The sequence below is a fragment of the Cucumis melo genome, chromosome 1 (assembly GCF_025177605.1).
Source record: "Cucumis melo cultivar AY chromosome 1, USDA_Cmelo_AY_1.0, whole genome shotgun sequence".
Classification (NCBI taxonomy): Eukaryota; Viridiplantae; Streptophyta; class Magnoliopsida; order Cucurbitales; family Cucurbitaceae; genus Cucumis; species Cucumis melo.
The window spans coordinates 4,786,719-4,810,016 of NC_066857.1; the positions used below are offsets into that span (position 1 = coordinate 4,786,719).

Sequence of the window (23,298 nt, forward strand, 5' to 3'; positions counted from 1 at the left end):
TACTATTACATTGACAATTTAAATGTATCACCGTTATCTATCACTCGACACCAATATATTGTCATTAATACTCTTATAACGACCCTTTAAGTGTGTCACCTTTCAAGATATCTCGATACTAATATATTGTCGTTGTAAATATTTCGTTACACCAAAATTGTTGTCAAGAAATGTGCTTTAACGACACTGTTTCTGTTTAATAAATGCTTATATGTCGACACATGTTTGGTGTCGTTATTCTTCATTTTCGCAACACATATTTTTCTGTCATATATTTCTTCTTTCAAAAAAATTAAATACTAAATTTCAACATTACCCACATATGTTTGGAAAGATATTTATATTGATAATAGAAAATATAACTTACATTATCGGTGAAGATTTTACAATAATCCAAAAGATAAATTTACTGTAATATTACATGTATGTGTGACCTAATCTAATCAAACTGACGCATAAATGAGAACTTGATCGATACCATGGTCCATGGATTCTTCAACTACTTTCAAATTTGAAGAAAATGAACCTTAGCCAGCATTCATTACGGAAAATGCATAAGCATAAGCATAAACATTAAGTACATGCCAAACAAAAATCACCTTCTTAATAAGCAGACCAATAAACTTTTCAAAATAAGTGTCCAGAGTTCATACAACCAAGGTTTTTAATAAAAGATCCATAAGAAATGCAAAAGATTAAAAAAAAACACCGACTACATAAGCAAAGGCATAAGCATAGTATATAAATGTTGCAAATGTAAGTTTCGATTCAATCTTTACAGACCAAGCAATGTTCTAGTTTGAATCAAGTTGAAACTTAGCATAAACTGTAACGACTCAACTCTTTATACTAAGCTGAAGTCATTACTAAAAAAAACAATAACAATAAACAAATTCTTGAATAGAGGGAAGACTAATTTTTTATTAAAAACGGAATACAAAAACACTGATACATATACGCGGAAACATAACTGAGTCCCCATATGGCATGTCACGGATCCTTATCTGTCACTCGCCAGCTTTCCTCTACCTTTACCTTCCCTGAAATATTACACATAGAAAGAGTGAGTATAAACATATACTCAGTAAGGGACCTACTACTAGTCCAGCTAGGTGTCTGATAACTTCCCATTAGAGTCCTGTAAAGAAGTACCTCTGAACTGACACATCCCCGAACACGTGCAATCTGTGATCCTATAGGAACATATCTGATCTTCGGTGAACCCAAAGGAATACCTAGGACAAACTGGTCTTTAGTGTACCCAAAGCAAACACTAAGACAATCGGGCTGTGAGTGACCCCATCGAATCACTCGTAATCATGTCCATGTCAATGTGCAATGTCATAATGGACTGGTAATCCCATCGGACTACACAGTCATAAAAAGGTGGTGATCCCGAGAGACATCCATGTGGGTACGACTCTAATAGATAAAGTTAATAGAACACCTTATCCATAGCATGTATTATAACATAACATCACCGTAAACATGACATACTTAATCAAATTTCGTAATCATAAGCATAACTTACATCAACATACTATCAGTCATATCATAACATTAGTCATCATCATCAATCATCCATATAATGACAGTCATTATCAATAGCATCAAGTTATGTATTTTAGCTACCATCAATGCATAATCATAATTACATACGGTCTCTTAAATTCAGTTCGAAGGTCTAGTAGGAGAATCTCTTACCGGGAGATTTTAGCCAAACAAAGTACTCCCTAGTTGACAGTAAAAATTCTCCAATTAACTTGATGCTAATCATAAAAGGAAATTTCAGTATCTTAGAGAAGAAGATGAAGAACCCTTCAAAAACTTCGTTCTATTTTATTGAAAATTTAGTTTCCCTCTTTTCAAGAAAGTGCCTATTGTTATTGTTTTTGTTTTAGTAATGATCTCAGCTTAGTATAAAGAGTTGGGTCGTTACATAAACTTACCCTTAGCCCCCCAACTCCAAAGTAAATACAAAACAACATGATTCCTAAAACATATGTCTAAGCGGATCGCACAAAATAGATTTTCAATGGCTACCACTGCAGGATAGTCAAAGCAACATTCCTAAGTACATGTTAACATGATTCCTAAAATAAAATAGTTAAGTTACGTTGCAAAACAGCATGCTTACCTCTTTCTTTTACTAAATCTCCGCCCCCATATCTTGATTACCCTCCACAGAGGCTTCTTCTTTCTTGCAAGTTCGGAAGCTCTAATAATGAATAGCAAACTACGTAAGTTATACAATTATTGTTTCATATGTAATATATTAACTCATTATTTGATCCCTAACGGAGTTCATGATAAATTAAGTTCTCATCATTCTCAAAGTTATTCCAAGAACAAAAGTTGCAACCAATGTTATGAGAAAACAACAAACAATGTAACAAATAACAAACACATTGAAATTTTACATACTCTAAAAAATCCAAATAATATATAAAATCCAGTTGCAAAATAAGTAAGTTTCAACACTTTCTTACCATGAGGATTGGGAAGTGTTGCTATCAAAGATCTCTTATAATTCCTCTTCTATCAAATTCAACCCAAAAAATCGAGTAGATAATATATTGATCTAAATAATCCTTGTTTTTTCCTAGGAACCATAAAACAAGAAAACATCATCATTGACATACAACACATAAGCAAATCTTTAATGGTTTAAATTGAGAAGTTCTAGTTTTGTATCTTATTCTCTTATAGTTTTTAATTTAGTCTATCACTATTCGTAAATGTTAAAATTAGATGATAATGAAACTTACATAGCATGGTACTTCATAGATTAGCAAAAGTTCGTAAAAGCAAAAAAAGTCATATAAGTGGGAAAAAATGAAATTTTTTTACTAATTGAAAAATGTAATATACTAGTTGCAAACCAAGAACCATAAAATCCATAAATGAACATTATTCTTTTCCGTCTCAAATTTTTATATCCATATGGCAAAAGACAAATGATTTTTTCATACATTTTGCAATTATATAAATTGTAAAATGAATAATAATAATAATAATAACAATAATAATAATAATAATAATACTAATAATAATATTATTATTATTATTATTATTAATAAAATTAGCAAAACAATGTGAAATATGACAAATATAGGTTGGGAAATAATACAGGTTGGCAAATGATTTGGCAAATAATACAGCAAACAATATAGTTGACAAATAATACAGATTGAGAAATACTATATCGAAAATAATATACAGAATGAAAATAAATATATTGGAAATAATATAAAATAATATATTGAAAATAATATAAAATAATATATTGGAAATAATATAAAATAATATATTGGAAATAATATAAAATAATATATTAGAAATAATATAAAATAATATATTGAAAATAATATAAAATAATATATTGAAAATAATATAAAATAATATATAGGAAATAATATAAAATAATATATCGGATATAATATAAAATAATATATCTAATATAACATACAAGTTGAGAAATAATACAGGTTTGTAAAATAAATATCAAACTTAACAAACTATTCTGTCTTTTACAAGTCTAATCAATTAATAAATAGTAAACAAAAAAATTAACAGCAGCCAAATTAAATCAATTAGCTTAAACATAACAAATTTAAAGAATATACAATGAAATGACCTAAATCTAACAAATTTAAATCAATTAGCCTAAATCTACTAAATTTGAAGCAACCATAAATTCAATTGGCCTAAACCTAACAAAATTAAAAGCTTAGATGACCTAAATTGTAAACTCGATATTTTCTTGGTTTAATTTCTTTTAATGTGGAAAAAAAAGAAAATGGAAATTAAGTGTAAATATATATATATATATATATATATATATATATATTTATACATTAAATGGTTTTATTAAATAAATTAAAGAAAAGAAAGAAAAGAAAGGATAAAAAGAAAAAAAAAGAAGAAAATTTCATTTTTTTCTTTTTTTCTTCTTCTTCTCTTCCCTTCACCGCCAAGCATTTTGAAGACAAATTCTCATCCAACTTCCATTCTTTTCCTTCTTCAATTTGCAGAGAACATTTAAGAGAGATTTTGGAATAAGAAGAGGAACTTTACTAGAATTTTGAGGTTGAAGAAGAGGAGGAGAACTCAAGCAAAGTGTATCCATGGTAGTATTTTGGTTCATTCTGCACATCACAGGTTTTTAATTCGGTTTGAACTCTTCAAAAGGAATTAAGAGGTGAGGTTTACATTTACTGAAAGTTAACGCATTTTCAAACAAACTATATGAAGAAAGTTGGACCAAATTCGGATAATTATTGGGTGCTTTTTGATGAAGAAAACAGGGCAGTTGGTTTTCACTCGAAATCAAGAGGTCTCTGGTTTTTCTCGTATTTCAGAGTGTAACGGTAGAGTTAGAATCTCTATTTCGTATGGTTGGAAAGCTTATTCAATTTACTACAACTTTCATGAAGAAATCGTGAACCAAAAACAACTACAAATCTGTTAAATTGTAGGAACAAGTTAAAGAGGTCGTGTGTGCGTGATTCTGGAAGTGGTTCTGTTTTGAGGGTTATCTATGTTTATGCACGGGGAATCAGATTTACATGTATTCAGGTAAGTTTTAGAGGATCTCAAAATGAAGATTTTGATATAAAGAACACTCATTTTGGTTAAGTATTGAGAAAGTTATAGTCATTCAAAGTTTATGTTAGAAATCTGGAAATTTCAGAGAGTTGTTGAAATAGGATTTTATTTCTTAAGCTTTGTTTTCGTGAGCGTCATCTTTGGTGCGACATGTTATGTATATCTTCAGGAAACCAGAATGTTTAGAGTTTTAATACTCGGTTGGGTTGTTGGCAGGCCGAGAAGAATTAAATCGAACTTATAGACCAAGGATCTAGTCCAAGACGGTGAGTGACAAAACCAACTTTGAAATATTTTCCATAACTGTTATTATGATTGAATGCGATAAATGTTTACTTACGAAGCTATGAAAGGTATTTGAATTTCATGACTATTTTCAAGTATACATTTGGAGACTAGATTTCTTAAAGAAATTTATGCTAGTATGTAGATATTAAATGTTTGGAACGTATTTAAACCACAATGTTTTAAGCAAAGCATGAATTAGTAAGAAGTTTTGTTTTAAGAACTACAATTTTCCACGAAAGAGCTGAGTAAAGTTCGAGTTTTGTGTAAAATTTATAAGCAGACATGTTTTAATATTTTTAGATGATTTATGAAATTTTCATTAACTACATGACTGAGATCTTGAGCCTGAGGCTAGAGATTACCGTGTGCACACTAGTTAGATTCCGTTGTTGACGTTGAGTGTACTCCGTAACAACGATGCTGTCGTGAGTGTTGGATGGGTCCCACTACGACAAAGACGATGGGAGTGCTGGGCGAGCCCCACTACATCGTAGAGCTTGTAAACGTTGTTGTACTGGGTGTACCGTACACAACGTAGAATTGTCATGTTAGTTAAAATTCTTCGATATACTTGATATGCCTTGCTAGATTTCAATGATGAACATGTTGAGTATTTAAGGAAGCTATTCTTACTACTACACGTTTACATTTACGACTTGTATAAACAGATTTATATGTGTAAAGTTTTCACGTGCTCTTATCTTTAAATTCATAGTTTTAAATTGAGTCACTCTCTGAGCTTCATAGCTCACCCTTTCCAAAATGTTTTACCCATTTTCCAGGTAGAGATCGAGTTTTCGGTGCCTGATATACTGCCTTAGTCTGCTGAAGCTCCATTATCGATTGCCAGTACGTGTTTTGAGTTGGGCATAAAGTCTGTTGTGTTATGATGTATATACACCCTTGTATGTTATAGATACTCCACAGTTTGTCTAAGCTTTAGGAGCTGTAGTTGTGTAAATTTTGTTGGTTATATTTTGATTAAGGTGTCTTTAGGTTTACTCATGAAATCGGTAAATTTTGAGGTACACTTCATGTATGTGTTTAACTAGCCTAGGATCTGCTGTGTTCTTTCAATCTAAGGTAGCAGGTAGTCTGGGAGGGGGTGTGACATAAATCTAACAAATTTGAAGCACATCGAAATTAATTGGCCTAAATATGATAAATTTGATGCAAGAATAAATTTAATTGACCTAAACAACAATAAATTCAATTGACCTAAATTTGAACTAACAATAAAAGCACCATAAACCCAATTGACCTAAATTTGAAGTAACAATAAAAGCACAGTAAATCGAAGTGGCCTAAGCCTAACAAGCCTAACCCTAACAAAATTAAAGTCACCTTAAAATTAATTAACGAAATTACAACAAAAATAAATTTGAAAAACTACATCATTATAATTGACCACACTCTCAAAAGGGAAGGAAAATGGAGGAAATTAAAAAAAGAAAGTTACATTTGAAGACCAATTTGATAGAATAGTTTTACTTAGCTTTTTTTCAACCCTCAAAAGGGAAGGGAAATAGAGGAAATTAAAAAAAAAAGTTACCTTTGACAGAATAGTTTCCTTAGCTTTTTTACGACTCTTCCAATTGATCTCAAACGTACCCTCCAAAACAAATCCTCCTTTGTTTTTATAGTGGAGAAGGTGGGAGTGAGAGAGAAAATTGGATTAGTTGAGGGAAAATATAGAGGAGAGTGGAGAAGGTGGGAGTGGGAGAGAAAATTGGGTGAGTTGAGGGGAAAATAGGGAAGAGACTGATATTCATTTTTTTTTCTTTAAAAAGAAAAAGTTAAATTCAAATTCAAATCCTACTTTCAAAATAAAATAAAAATAAAGTAAAATAAAGTAGAATTGTGTCAAGAAATAGTGTGTCACTTCTATTTTCAACGACACATTTTACTCATACCCTACCCCTTTTTATTTTTAACCACACAATGTTTTGATTTGTAGTGTCGTTAAAACCCAAATTTGTACTAGTGTTACCTCTACCTCTTTCTGAAATATTAAACATAGAAAGAGTAAGTATAAACATATACTCAGTAAGGGACCTACTACTAGTCCTACTAGATGTGTGTTAATTTTCTATTAGAGTCCTATAAAGAAGTACCCCTAAACTAGTGTCTTCTCGAACATACGCAATCTAAAGAAACACCTAGAACAAATTGGTCTTTGGTGAACTCGAAAGAACACTTAGGACAAACTGGTCTTCAGTGAACTCGAAGAAATAGTTAAGACAATCGAGCTGTAAGTGATCCCATCAGACCACTCATATACATAGCGTCTTATGAGACTGGTGATCCCGTCAGACCACACACTCATGTGGGTACGACTCTAATATACAAAGTTAACAGAACACCCTGTCCATAGCATCTAACACATCATAATAGCATCACAAACATGACATGAGTATTAATCATAACGTTCTAAATTATGAGATTAATATTTCATGCATTACCATTAACATCATTAGTCATTATTATCAACATAACGCAGTCATAACTATCAGTCATCATGATCAACATAACTCAGTCATAACTATTATCAGTCATCCTTCTATGTCATCAATCCATTATGCATTTTAACTACCTTAATGCATGATAGGAAAATCACATGCAACTCTTAACTTCATTACGAGGGTCTAGTAGGAGAATCTCTTACCTGGAAATTAGATTAATCCAAAAATAATCCTAACAACAATAGCCAAGCTTTCCCAAACTAACAAGTCCTAAATACAAATAAAATTAATTTAATAATTTTGTTAACCCATATCTACCAAAATTTAATTAAAGTTTCCACTTATTAACAAATAGGGTGGGAACCAACACAACCTTAAACAAAAATTCTCAGCTAACTACTTTCAAGATTCAACTAAAAATCCTTCAAGAAAATAATCAAACTTAAAGTAAATTCCAACTTAGATCCAAACTTAGGTTATTTAGCATCCAAAATTAATATCTCATGGGTATTAACCAAAACCCATTAAAACCTTACCAAAATAGGTGGGAAAATGACAAAAAATTAGGCTTGTGACTTGGCTTGAGGGGATCTGCTCAGCTGGAGGCCGAAAGCGGCTCGGATAGGACGACATCTTGCGAAGGGGTGAAGGCACGCACAACTCGGCTTACACAAGGACACAATTTAAAATGAAGATCGACTGGGACACTCGACTTGCAGACGACTTGGAGTTTACGCGGCTTGTGAGGAGGAGACGGCTCGGCTGGTTTGGTTTGTGAAGAATGACTCAGCTTGCCTTTGCTGAACTCAGCTCAGACTCACGCGAGGATTGGCGACTGATGAGGGCTCATCGACGACGTTGCTGCACGATCGAAGGATGCGATGGAAGATGGCATAACGTGAACGATGAAGGAGACGCAACGGAGACTCGGCTCGACGTGTGGTTGCACGATGAAAAACTGGCTTGATCAACGGTGGAGCGATGCAATGACTAAACAACAGTGAAAGAAATCGGCGGGCGGCGAAGCAATGGGCAGCAGCTACAGTTAGGGTTTTGTGATGGTTTCTTAAGGAAGAAGTAGATGAATAGTGTCTCATGCTTCATGATGTCTATTTAAGGAAAATAATAATAATAATATAATTATTATATTTCTTTTCTTTTATTTTTCTTTATTTTTTTTAAAACCAAACCTACACCTTCTCTCTCTTCATTTAATACTAATCTAATCTCTTTTTGTTTATCTTCTTTTTCTTAATCCCAAAATAATAACAAAATTTCTCCCTCCAGAATCACATCCACTGTTATCTTCCCAAAATAACACATATCCTTAAATAATGGAAAACTTACATAAATGTAATAAAACTGTAAACTATTTACGGCTCGTGTAACAAATCCATTAAGGCATATTATTTATTCAAAATTCCTTATTTGCCTTTAATCTTTTATAACGATCTTTCAAATATGATTTTCTTCTTCTTCCTGATTTTTTCACGATCGTCGTTTTTGAGTTATTCATCTCGTCCTTTATATATCTTTCATCTGGATCATTTGAGCTATTCCAAGTTATTTTTCGTAATTTTTGACAACATTCACTCTGATATCCATTATCTTCAATAACATCGTTTTTCTTCTTGTCATCTTGGACAATCAAGATCGTGTATACTGCTATGTTGATATCATCTCAATTTTTCTGGTTTCGGTGAGTATTTTAATTATGTTTTTCTTTGAACTATTTAGTTGATTATAAAATTTCGTTCAGAATTATATATTTCAGCGTGAAGATAGAATGTTTAGTATATGTAGGTATTACTGTAAGACATCCTATATTTGGTTATGAAGATCATTGAAGGTTTTGATTACTGTTTACGTTGATTTAAGAATTTATATTTCAGTATGAATGTCGTTTGAGTTTTTTGTTGTTTGTAAGAATTTAAGGTTTTTTATTTCATTTTGAACTTTTAAGAATCACCGGAAGATGCGCAAGTCATTATGAAGATCGATAGTTTGAAGTTTTTCAGGATAATTTTCATTGAATTACTTGATCGTTTACCTCTATCAACATGATCGTTTAACAATATACAGACGATCTTTTTTTTATATGAAGACGATCGTTCATCTTTATGAACACGAAAATTTTCAATATTTTGTATGATTCGCATCTTTAAACGATTTTGTATCAATTCAATATGACTGTTTAAACAATGAGCGTCTAAAAACGATCGTGTATCAATTTCAATAAGATGGTTTAAATGAAAAGTATCTTTAAATGATCGTGTATCAAATTGGATATGATGGTTTAAATGTAAACGATCGTTTAATTTATTATATACGATTGTGTATTTATGTTAAACGATCATTTAGTATTTATTAAATTCTTTGCAGGATGGTTTAAACGATCAGTATCTTTAAATGATCGTGTATTGGTGTTAAACAATCGTTTAGTATTTATTAACTTCTTTGCAAAATGGTTTAAACGATCTCTGTCTTTAAACGATCTGTGTCTTTAAACGATCGTTTAATTTATTATATACGATCTTGTATTGGTGTTAAACGGTCGTTTATTATTTATTAACTTCTTTGCACGATCGTTTAGTATTCTCTTATTCCATCTAAATACTTAATTATATTTTCTTTTTTGTCCAGATTAGAATTTCTATTCCTATTGTTGTTTTCTATGGAGGTCAATGGAATGCCTACAATGTTTGTGAGAATTACTCAGTGTCCGGAGTTTTGGTAGATATGCGAGTCAGCTTTTATTTTTTTATTTCTTTGATATGTGGACAACTTGAATTGGATAAATCAGTAGAATTATCGATTTTACTTGATTTTGGTAAAAGTAATGTTCAAACTGTGGTGCTGATAAAGAAGGACAATGATGTTTCTTGGTATTTAGCTTTTGTTAAAGATGCAACTAGTAGACATCCATTAGTTGCGCATGCAAGTGTTGATTGTTTGGGAACGTCTTCTTCATTTAGTAGTGTACAATGAAATGTTGATATGTCACTGAATATAGGTTTTTCTTCTTCTGTTTCAAATGATGAAGTTATAAGAGACATCTCTTATTATTCTGATTTGAAGGAAAAAAGTTTATTTGAAAGTAAAGAAGTGCTTTCAAAGTATTTTTGCATAATAGTAGTGAAGAACAACTTTCAATTTAGGACTACAGTATCAAATTTAAGGTCTCTTGAATTTAGATGTCTGCAAGAAGGTTGCAAATGGTATGTAAGGGTGTCTCGTTATAAGAAGAGTGATTTGTGGATGCTACCAAAATACACTTCTGACCATGATTGGTTATTGAGTACTGGCCAAAGTTCTCACATGCAATCTTCTTCAATAGTAATTGGAAATTGTTTGATAGATGATTTTAGATTCATGTCTACTAATCGTTCCATTCCTAAAGAGATTGTGCATAAGGCTCGTACAAATCTTGGAGTTAATATAAGTTACCAGAAAGCTTGGAGGGCAAAAGAACATATGGTAAAGATATTACATGGTGACCCAGTTGAATCGTATGCATTAATTCCATGATTCTTTGATAAATTTGTTGAATCTAACCCAGGTATGATTAGTTTTTTATATCAAATTTAAACGATATAAACTCTACATCAAATTTAATATCAAACGTATATACATAATAATGAAAGGAAGATGGTACGCATTTTCATTAATTGTTCAAACCTTGCCTTGCTTACAAGTCCTACTATTATGTCTTTTACGATTACAATTGAAACATCTGGTTGAGCTACTAAATTTTCCAACAGATGTAATTCTTTGTTTTCTTGGGCTTCCAGCCTACCGTTTAAAGACTGGAGGTAATATTTTCATGACAGAATTTACAACTCTCCAATCAAAATGAGATTCAATAGGTTGAATACAACTATTGTATGTTGCTGATAGTGTTTCTCTATAATAAAACTCAGATACATAAGAATACGTATCTAAATAAAGCATTCGTAAAACAGCAAGAGCATGTCCACTAGGAATTTCTTCAACATCCCATACTCACCAACTACAACATTCCACGTTTAACTTCACAATAAACTGTTGATTTCCATCAGTTACTTGGCATTCAATTTTACTTATTGGATCAACCTAATACATAACAGAAATAAAGACAATTAATGACATAAGAAGAAATAGATTTTAATCTCTATTGGATAGACAAAGATAGTAATCTATCTCTAACTGCTCGAGATAATAATAAAAATAAAAAATCTTACCAATAATCTTCTTGACTTTTCATGTTCTAAATGTAGAATGTTCTCAGTCAAAGAAGTCAAATGACTCTTCATTGTAGAAGCAACTTTACTTCGTTCATAAAACCATTTTTGCAATACATCCCCAATTGAACAAAGCATCGTTGCCACAGGTAGTTCTCTAAGATCTTTAAACACCGAATTTACACTTTCTGCACAATTTGATGTCATCATTCTATACCTTCGTCTACGTGAATATGCCCGAGACCACTTCTTAAAACCAACACTACTAAGATAATCTATAATATTTGAACAAACAGACTCCATGCATCTCATGTGGTACTTAAATTCTTTAACAGTGTAGGCATAAACACAACTAAAGAAATACTTATCAAGTAGTAGATCCTTAAAATGGAGTTTCAAGTTACTTAAAAGATGTTTTGTGCACACACAATACTCAACATCAGGAAACACTCTTAAAATGTTAGAGAACTACCAGTCTGCAATGTTATAATCAAAGAATTGTTAATACGTTGTATATCAACAAGCTAGTAAACAATCGTTTATAAAATAATATGATACTCGATATGGTATTTGACATAAACGATATTGCATTAAGATAAACGATCATTTAACAAATGTAAATGATCATATAATTGGTTTACACGATCGTGTAATTTCGTTAAACGATCGTGTAATTGTTTTAAACGATCATTGAAAAGTGTTACTTACATTCTTATTGTCGAATATGTTCTTCTGCAACATTTTGTAAGATGAAGCTTGAGTGCAATTCCATCTTAATATTTTAAGGATTGATCCCTTGCTGTTTTTTGTGGCTAGGTGCTCACTTGCAGTTGAGAATATTCCATAAGCCCACACTTAAAACATTTAAACAAATATGTTAAACTTTGATGTTTAATTTATATTTAATTAAAGTGTATAAACAAATAAAATTACCTGAAAAGCAAGTATGTTGTAACGCCCCAAAAATTTAGATAATTTGGGAGTCAGTTATCTTAATTTTGTTTATCTAGATTTAATTTATTGGGCGTTATTTTGAATCCATTTAATGAGAATTATTTGATTTAAGTGGGAATTAAAATTAATTAAATATTTCTTGGATGAATATTTAATTAATTAGAGGTTTTGACACGTGGTGTTTGTTGAGTTTTTATTAAATGGTAGGTTAAGAGGATTAAGTAAAGTTGTGGATTTTAGTGTTGTTGAAGTTGAATTTAATTAAATAATTATGGACGTTATTTAATTAAACCGTAGGGTGGAAAGTTTGTTGGAGATTTGATAATTATATGTATACGTGGAAATATATATATAATTATTATGTTAAAGGAAAAGATAATTATATTTGTTGAAATATAATTATTTAAGGAAAAGATAGTTGTATTTTGGAGAAAGGATATTTATTAAAGGAGAAAAAGTAAAATAATTATATTTTGGGAAAATATAATTATTTGTAAAAGGATAATTAATTACTTTGGAGAAGATAAATAATAATTAATTATTGTGGAAGATAATTAATTATTTTGGAGAAAGATAAATAATAATTAATTATTGTAGAAGATAATTAATTATTTTGGAGGAAGATAAATAATAATTAATTATTGTGGGAAATAATTAATTATTCTGTAGAAAGATAAATCTTGATTATGGAGTGGAGTTGCTATGGTTGGGTTAAGATAATTCATGTTGAAAGTTATATACACATAATTATTATGTTAAAGGAAAAGATATTTATATTTGTTAAAATATAACTATTTAAGGAAAAGGTAATTGTATTTTGGAGAAAAGATATTTGGTAAGGGAGAAAAAGTAAAATAATTATATTTTGGGAAAATATAATTATTTGTAAAAGGATAATTATTTTGGAGAAAGATAAATAATAATTAATTATTGTGGAAGATAATTAATTATTTTGGAAGAAAGGTAAATAATAATTAATTATTGTGGATGATAATTAATTATTCTGTAGAAAGATAAATATTGTTTATGGAGTGAAGTTGTTATGGTTGAGTTAAGATAATTCATGTTGGAAGTTATAAGTGATTTATTAGAAAAGATTTGATTGATTAAATTAATTGAGGACTTAAGTTAATTTGAGATTTTGGAGGGAAAAGTTAGTTTTGGTGGAATTGTAATTAATTGAGTATATATATATATATGGATATATATATATTTAATTAATAATTTGGAAAAGTGTAGTTAATTATATTATGGAATATAATTATATTTATTTGGAAAAGAAAATAATTCATGAAGAGAGAGATGATTGATTTTGATTGGACGAAAAAGATATATATTTATAAGAGAGAATAATGGTTTAAATAAATATATATTTATTGTAGATTTTGGTGAGAGAAAAATAATAATAATAAAGAAGTATTATTATTATTACTAATGGTTATAAATGCCTAAGATTAAGGCATTTATTTAGGAAAGATAATAGGAATAAAGATATATGTATATTTTTTTTGGTATTATATATATATATATATCCTAAAAGGAAAAGGAAAAGGAAATAATAATAATAATAATTATTGTTATTATTTGGGTCTATAAATAGCATTGGAATGCTTAAGATGGAAATAAATGAAAAAGAAAAATGTTCTTTATCTTCTTCTCTAAGATAACCCTCTGCTGTCGTCAACTCAGTTGAAGTTAAGATTGGTCTCTTTGGAAGCTTGAGGATTTAAAGTGATGAATTAAGAGGATTTTTCGACCTCCATTTGAGTAACCTTGGTAAGCCAATAAAATTAAATTAATATTTTATTAATTTAATTTTGGATCTATTTGAGGTTTCTTTAAAGGTTCAATTGGCTAAACTTTTTAAGATCTAAATCTTGGATTTTTCCCAATCAAGGTTGAATTGGTTTCAACCCCAATTTTTAGAAAGTTAATTAATTTGGGAGGATTTTTGGATGTTAGCCAATTGCTAATTTCATTAATTAAGATACTAAGTTTTCCTTTTATGATTAGGATCAAGTTAATTGGAGAATTTTACTGTCAACTAGGGAGTACCTTTGTTTGGCTAAAATCTCCAGGTAAGAGATTCTCGTACTAGACCTTCGAACTGAATTCAAGAGACCGCATGTAATTATGATTATGCATTGATGGTAGCTAAAATGCATAATTTGATGATAATGATTATACTGAGATTATGATGATAGTTGATGTTGATGATGATGACTGAGATTATTATGTTGATGATTGATGATGATGACTGATGTTTTGTTAATGACCGGTAGTATGTTGTTGATGACTGTTGATGATTGTTAATGCATGATATATTAATCACATGATTAAGGACGTTAAGATTAATACTCATGCCATGTTATGATGTTATGTTATGCTACATGCTATGGATAGGGTGTTCTGTTAACTTTGTCTATTAGAGTCGTACCTGCATGGGTGTCCTTCGGGATCACCACCTATTTAGGACTGTGTGGTCCGACGGGACGCTAGTCTAGCATGGATATAGATATGATTCGAGTGATTCGACGGGGTTCTCGCATCCCGATTGTCTTAGTGTTACCCCCGGGTTCACTATGGACCAGCATGTCCTAGGTGCTCCCTCGGGACACCGAAGACCAGATTTTCGTTCCTACGGGAGCGCATGTTGCACGTGTTCGGGAACGTGCCAGAGATTGGGTACCATTTTCAGGACTCTAATGGGAAGTTAACAGACACCTAGCGGGACTAGTAGTAGGTCCCTTACTGAGTATATGTTTATACTCACTCTTTCTATGTTTAACATTTCAGGCGAAGGTAAAGGTAGAGGAAAGCTGGCGAGCGACAGAGAAGGATCCGTGACATGCCATATGGGGACTCAATTTTGCTTCCGCGTTTATGTTTCAGTGTTTTAATATTCCGTTTTTAATGGAAAATTTATTCTTCCCTCGTTTCAAAAAGTGTCTCTTGTCATTGTTTCTTTTTAGTAACGACCTCAGCTTAGTATAAAGAGTTGGGTCGTTACATATGTACCCTTTTATGTTGTAGTATGCCACGACTTTGGAACTTTTTGCCCTCTTTAACTCGTATGCTTTTTTTTCCCTTGTAGAATTATATTAAAACTGTTGAGCAAACAAGTGTAGAAGAAAGTTGACCAATCAAAGTTCTTGAAAACTTTTTCATCATCAACTTTTCACAGAATATCCATATCAAACAGTGTTTTTATTCTTCCCGACCATCACAATTTCTATAAAAAGAACCAAGGCAACTTCACAACATCTTCATCATATGTGAACTCAACGTCTTTGAAAATTTCTTCAAGTTCCAAGCACGTTATTATTTTCTTGTTCTCTGATCCAAATAGAAGAGTTTGTAGGCGCCTATTATAATAGTCTTTCTCCAATGTTACTCTAGTTATGATGTTGAATTCATTTTGGGTGAAACAAACATTATTTCCTAAAATAGAAAACAGATTTCATTTGTGTTGGCTTCTTCAGGTATCTGTTTCAGCAAGAAATGATTGATCAACTGGCCATTGAAGACCATGTTGACATTCAGCAATGGACCAAAAATTGTTTTGTCGAACATTTGCAGTTGTTCCTTGGTCAGTTTATCCTTAATAAGACTGCAAGTCTTGTGCACTTGGCATGAGACAGTGGCAGGAAAGTATTTGTTGCTAGGTACAACCATCCTGAAAATAATGATCATAATATACTTTCGTTATGTACACGATCGTTTATAAAAAAACTAAACCATAAACCCTAAAATTAAACTATTGTTTACTTGATGTAACAGATTTTTTGATTGAGTTTTCGGCATACCCATCAAAGATTAATTTTTGGACCCTAATTGAATTAATTTTTGATTATTTACTTAGACTTTATCCGGAAGTTTGAGCTGTGGGTTTTTCCAACCAAGGATAAGTTAGGTTCTACCTCAACTTTGGGTAAGTTGAAGTAACTAGATTTTTGGATCCTAATTTAACTACAAATTGAGTTATTTACTTAGTATTTTACCCTTGCTGTTTAGGATTATTCCTTGGAAGTTTGACCGTGCTGTTAGGATTACTTTTGGTTAAGCTAATCTCCAGGTAAGAGATTCTCCTACTAGACCTTCGTATTGAAGCGAGAGCTTGCATGAATTTTTTTTTTCTATTTTGCTTTGATGTAGCTTGTATGCATGCAGAATATGTTCTTGTGTATGGTGGTTGGTAGTTAAGAATATTCCATCATTGTGATGACTGATAGATCTATTCGAGATAGGTTATGATGATAATATTTGCACACGAATGCTATGATTGATTTTTATGCCATGTTTATGATGATGTGATGATATGTTCATGCTACGGTTAGGTTGAGCTGTTAACTTTAGCCATTAGAGTTGTACCCACATGGGTGTCCCTCGAGATCACCACCTTTTATGACTGTGTACTCCAACGGGATCACCAGTTCAGTATGACACATACATGGACATGATTATGAGTGATTCGACTGGGTCACTCACAGCCCGATTGTCTTAGTGTTCCTTCGGGTACACTAAAGACCAGTTTGTCCTAGGTGTTCCTTTTGGTTCACTGATGACCAAATATATTCCTACGGGGTCACAGATTTGCACATGTTCAGGAATGTGCTAGTTTAGGGGTACCAGTTTACAGGACTCTAATAGGAAGCTAACAAGTACCTAGTGGGACTATTAGTGGGTCCCTTACTGAGTATATTTTTATACTCACTCTTTCTTGTTTAATTTTATAGGCAGAGGTAGAGGTAAGAGTAGAGGGAAGCGGCGAATGACAAGAAGTGACCGTGGTGAGTCATAAGGATCATCAGTTTTGCTTTCACCTTAAAACATTGTTCAGATGCACTTTCTATTTTATTTTATTTAAAACTAGATAGGGCCCGAGTAAGGATTTTATTTAATTTTATCTTTACATATGTCACACCCCCTCCCGGACTACCTGCTAGCTTAGATCGAAAGATGGCAAGTTCATCACATGATGTATATACACCTTATGGCCAACTCAAAATACGTACTGGCAATCGATAACGGAGCTTCAACAGACTAAGACAATCTATCAGGCACCGGGAACTCGATCATTACCTGGAAAGGGTGAGCTATAAAGCTAAGTGAGTGACTCAATTTAAAACTATAAATTTAAAGTTAAGAGCACGTGAAAACTTTACACATATAAATCTGTTTATACAAGTCGTAAATGTAAACGTGTAGTAGTAAGAATAGCTTTCTCAAATACTCTGCATGTTCGTCATTGAAATCTAGCAAGGCATATCAAGTATATCGAAGCATTTTAACTAACATGTCAAATCTACGTTGTGTAGGGTACACCCAGTACAACAACGTTTACAAGCTCTACGATGTAATGGGACCCGCCCAGCACTCCAATCATCTTTTTCGCAGTGGGACCCGTCCAGCACTCATGACAGCATCGTTGTTACGGAGTACACTTAACGTCAACAATGAAATCTAACCAGTGTGCACACGGTAATCTCTTGCCTCAGGCTCAAGATCTCAGTCATGTAGTTAATGAAAATTTCATAAATCGTCTAAAAATATTAAACATGGCTGCTTATAAATCTTACATAGAGCTCAAACTTTACTCGGCTCTTTCGTGGAAAACTGTAGTTCTTAAAACAAAACTTCTTACTAATTCATGCTTTGCTTAAAACATGGCGGTTTAAATACTTTCCAAACATTTAATATCCACGTGCTAGCATAAACTTCATTAAGAAATCTAGTCTCCAAATGTATACTTGAAAATAGTCATGAAATTCAAATACCTTTCATGGCTTCGTAAATAAACATTTATCGCATTCAATCATAAATAACAGTTATGAAAAATATTTCAAAATTGGTTTTGTCACTCACCGTCTTGGGCTAGATCCTTAGTCTATAAGCTCGGTTTAATTCTTCTCGGCCTACCAACAACCCAACTGAGTATTAGAACTCTAAACATTCTGGTTTTCTAAAGATATACATAACATGTCGCACTAAAGATGACGCTCACGAAAACAAAACTTAAGAAATAAAATCCTATTTCAACAACTCTTTGAAATTTTCAGATTTCTAACATAAATTTCAAATGACTATAACTTCCACAATACTTAACCAAAATAAGTATTCTTTATATCAAAATCTGCATTTTGAGGTTCTATAAAACTTACCTGAAGATATGTAAATCTGATTTCCTGTGAATAAACTCAGATAACCCTTGAAACAGAACAACTTTAAGAATCGCACCTACACGACCTCTTTAACTTGTTCATACAATTTAACTTATTTTTAGTCGTTTTTGGTTCATGCTTTTTTCATTAAGCTTGTAGTAAATTGAATAAGCTTTCCTACCATACCGAATAGAGATCCTAGCTCTACTGGTACACTCTGAAATACAAGAAAAACCAGAGACCTCATGATTTCGCGTGAAAACCAACTGCCCTGTTTTCTTCATCAAAAAGCACCAAATGAATATCCGAATTTGCTCTAGCTTTCTTCATACAATTTGTTTGAAAATGAGTTAACTTTCAGTAAATGTAAATCTAACCTCTTAATTCCTTTTGAAGAGTTCAAACCGAATTAAAAACCAGTGATGTGCAGAATGAACCAAGATTCAGCCATGGCTACACTTTGCTTGAGTTGTCCTTCTCTTTTTCAACCTCAAAATTCTAGTAAAATTCCTCTTCTTCTTCCTTCTAAACACTCTCTTATATGTTCTTTGTAAATTGAAGAAGGAAAAATGGAAGATGGATGAGATCTTTTTCTTCAAAAAGTTTGGCGGTGAAGGGAACAGAAGAAGAAGAAAAGTAAAAATGAAATTTTCTTCTTTTTTTTCCTTTTATCCTTTCTTTTCTTTCTTTTCTTTATTTTACTCAATAAAACCATTAAATATATAAATATATATATATATATATATATATATATATATATTTACACTTAATTTTCATTTTCATTTTTTCTTTTTTTTCCACATTTAAAGAATTAAACCAAGAAAATATCGGGTTTACAACATACATTTATTTAATATTTTTATTGAGTATTTGAGGTTTTGTTTTATTTTCTATTTTTAAATTTAAGAAATCTTATTGATCTTTTAATTAGTAATGACTTCAGCTTAGTATTGTTTGAATTATTGTCCTAAAACTCGTAGTTTGTAATCATATTCTTTTCAATAAAGTTGTTATTGAGAAATTGAATATTGTATTCTTAAATCCAATAAACATAGATCCCTATGCTATTTTTGAGTAAACTTGAACTTTATATAGAGACATACACATGGATTAAGTTTGAGTAAATAGTCTAAATAGTCTATAGTATATGATTGAAGGTTGGACGTTTTATTCAGAGATACTATGGATGCGGCCCACTTTGTAGATAATACAAACAATGTAATCCTAAATTGTTCATGTACATACATGAAAAAGGGGACATCCTATGTAAAAGGTTTACATAAGACAGAACCATGAAATAGTCACTTTTACGTAATAGCTTCGTTTACTGTTTAAACTATCTCGATTATTAATGATCTAGGCAACTTAATCTTAATCCTTAGCTAACTATGAACTCCTACTCACATGAAATTATCCTTAGATCTGCATAGGTGAAAGAAACTCAGTAGCGTGACCTAATAAGCCTCCCATTTTAGGGATAAGTTCGGGCGAATAGTTGGGAACATTGGGTGCAAGACGGATTTCACTCCTACTCGCTTTAAGGTTAGTAGATAGGTTGTTCCCTTAAGAACTGAATCCGAGTCTTGAACATAGGGGCCCCAACCTCTCATTGGCCTGAGAGGGATTCGGTTTATAGGTTCAACCTTAAACCAAATGTTCAATAGTGAATCGGTGGGACTTAAGGAACAAGATCTAGTCTTAGGGGTGAAAACAATATTTTGACCTAACCGAGGTTCTGAACAACCTGTGAAGGATTATGTTACTGATCATGGTTATATTAGATGGACAGAAATATATCTTTAGTGAGGGGAGTGCAGCTACGAGACTTTAGTTGATTGACTCGTTAGTTAACGAATGTTGATTAGCATAGTCGAAAACGGTTTAGCCAATTAATCTCAGATTGTTGGAGCCCATGATCTATAGGTCCAGTAGGTTCCTCTGCTAGCTCATATTAACTTAGAACAACATGTTGGAATAATTCGAATTGTTCGAATTATGTAAAGAGAGATAAACCGACAACTACATGGGATGTAATAGTCGGGTATAGCTTTGAGCAAGATCTTTATATTTAAATGTGATTTAAATATTAAAAATATGAATAAATACTTCATATACGAAAGCTCAAAATAATGGAAATGGTCAAAGTTGTAAAAAGTCAAAATGTTGATTTTTTGGTTTTTAAAATCAAATCAAACTTTGACGGGCTTTAATATTCAAATGTGATTTGAATTTAGTAAAAAATAAATGTAAATTAATGCTCAGAAGATTGGAATTAGTCAAGACAGAAAAAATGGTAAAAAGTCAAAAAGGTTAACTTTTGACTTTAAAAGTCAAAGTTTGACTTTGACTAAAATGGTCAAATGACCATTTTTCTCCTTGACCAAAATTAGTGGGAATATCAAAAAATCCCACTAAGAGAAAATAAAATGGTGAGTAATTCCACTAAATGTTAGTGGAATACAAAGTGTTGAGATTTTGTCCAACTAATTACATTCAATTATGCATGTAATTAGGTTATAAATAGTTCTCTATTTCAAACTGAAAAAAAGACTTTTGGCCAATTTTACTTTCAAAACTTGTTTCCATATCTCTCTCTAATTCCTTCATTTGACAGGTACCACAATTCGATTCCTAGTGCGGAGTATAGTGGGTCATCTCTAATGGTGGTTTCAGGTTTGTAATCGTGGGGAGATTTGGAGCATCAGGGAGCTTCAAAGCTAAATGTTTGTTTTAACCATAATTTTGTAATTAGAGTTGTGCTTAATGCTTGTTAATCACTAAATTTAAATTCAGTTGCAATTAGAGTAAAATTATCAATCCTGTTTTCGCTACGAATGTATGTTATCCATCAAGTATAAGGAGTTGGGTTGGTATAGTTTGTATCTGAGCCTAAGTTTTTAGGTTATGCAGACTGACTTATGATGTAAGTCTTTGTTTTTGTTTTTACCCCTATGGCTAATACGGTCCTTCGTCACTCGCCATGTATGTTTTATGATTAAGATGATGTTATGTTTATAACCTTGCTTGAATTAAACTAGATAAAGTATGGATGTTATGACTGTATTGTGAAAACTTCTACTGGTGGAATTTAGCAAAAATGCTGCCACGTAGAGGAGCACGTAGAGGTGGTAAGGGACGAAGATGAGCTAGACGTACCCAGCCTGAAGAGCAACCTGCCGTACAAGCTGTCAACCCTACTGCAGTCGTCACTCAAGTAGATCTCGCTGCCATGGAGAAGAGATACCAAGATATGTTGAGAGATGCTTTATCATCGTTTCATGCTGCCCAGCAGACCCCGACCGCCCCTCCTCCAACCCTAATGGAATCTCAGCCCGTGCCAGACCAACTGTCAGTAGAGGCCAACCATCTGAAAGACTTTAGGATGTACAATCCTAAAACATTTGACGGATCCATGGATAACCCTACTAAGGCTCAGATGTGGTTGACTTCTATAGAAACATTCTTCCGGTACATGAAGTGTCCTAATGACTAGAAGGTTCAATGTGCAGTTTTCTTCAAGGATTTGTATAGAGACCATCTTTCATTAGAGGTCTCAGACTAGATCTCCAGGGATTTGTTCGAGCCTTCAGGCCAACCACCCATGCTGATGCACTGCGCTTGGTAGTGGATATGAGTTTGCATGAGAGAGCTAATCTATCAAAGACTACAAGAAGAGGGTGAATCCCAAGTTAGAAGAGGAAGGTTGAGTTGTAGCCTTCTATAGCACCACATAGGAACCCGAGGTCAGGAGGTCTTTTCCAGCGGTATCGCAAGAAGCTTGCTGCTGCAGGAAAGACTTTGAGATAGCTACCTACTTGTCGTAGTTGTAGGAGATCTTATGAGGTTGCTGCTTAGTAAGAAGTGGAGTTTGTTTCAGGTGCAAGCAACCAGGGCAGACATCCGACTTTTGTCCTCAGAAACTGCTTGAGACTACTTCGAACCAGATTCCCACTTCTCAGTAAGGAAGAGTTTTTGCCATTACTCGTCAGAAGGTCGAGCAAGCTGGTACTGTGGTGACAGGCACGCTCCTAATCGTGGGGCACTTCACATTTGTATTGTTTGACTCTAGGTCATCCCATTCTTTCATATACTCAATGTTTGTTTGGCAAATGTGTTTAGAAGTAGAATCGTTGGGTAGTATACTGTTGGTTTCTACTCCATCAGGAGAAGTTATGTTGTCTAGAGATAAGATAAAGGCATGTCAAGTAGAGATAACAAACCATGTGTTAGATGTAACTTTGCTAGTTTTTGACATGCAAGATTTTGATGTAATTCTAGGCATGGATTGGTTGTCTGCCAACCATGCAAGTATAGACTGTTCCCGCAAATTGAGTTATTTACTTAGTATTTTACCCTTGCTATTTAGGATTATTCCTTGGAAGCTTGACCGTGCTCTTAGGATTACTTTTAGTTAAGCTAATCTCCAGGTAAGAGATTCTTCTACTAGACCCTTGTATTTAAGTGAGAGCTTGCATGATTTTTTTTTTCTATTTTGCTTTGATGTAGCTGATATCCATAATATGATCATGTGTATGGTGGTTGGTAGTCAGGAATATTCCACGATTGTGATGACTGATAGATTCGTTCGAGATATGTTATGATGAT

The 23,298-nt window shown here is 32.3% G+C and overlaps 1 protein-coding gene across 3 annotated transcripts; it reads right to left on the bottom strand.

Annotated features, from left to right (window-relative positions):
• Positions 1 to 10,990: 10,990 nt before the first annotated feature.
• LOC127149797 (uncharacterized) lies at positions 10,991 to 19,248 on the bottom strand. 3 transcript variants are annotated; one of them, XR_007821506.1, is made up of 3 exons: positions 19,071 to 19,248; positions 11,579 to 11,766; positions 10,991 to 11,450 (listed from the first exon to the last, which is right to left on the bottom strand). XR_007821506.1 is itself a non-coding variant. In XM_051085773.1 (2 exons), exons 1-2 carry the CDS (start codon positions 11,888 to 11,890, stop codon positions 11,361 to 11,363), a joined length of 402 nt encoding a protein of 133 aa, XP_050941730.1. In that variant the 5' UTR covers positions 11,891 to 12,045; the 3' UTR covers positions 10,991 to 11,360. The 3 variants fall into 3 exon arrangements, 1 of the variants encoding a protein (XP_050941730.1); XR_007821505.1 differs by lacking the exon at positions 19,071 to 19,248 and adding an exon at positions 12,287 to 12,433; XM_051085773.1 differs by lacking the exon at positions 19,071 to 19,248 and having other exon boundaries at positions 11,579 to 12,045.
• Positions 19,249 to 23,298: the final 4,050 nt, after the last annotated feature.

Coding starts and splice junctions, on each gene's coding strand:
- LOC127149797 (XM_051085773.1), bottom strand. CDS start 11,890: ATGAGATGCATGGAGTCTGTTTGTTCAAATATTATAGATTATCTTAGT. Junction 11,451..11,578: donor AAAAGTCAAGAAGATTATTG/GTAAGATTTTTT, acceptor GTTATGTATTAG/GTTGATCCAATAAGTAAAAT.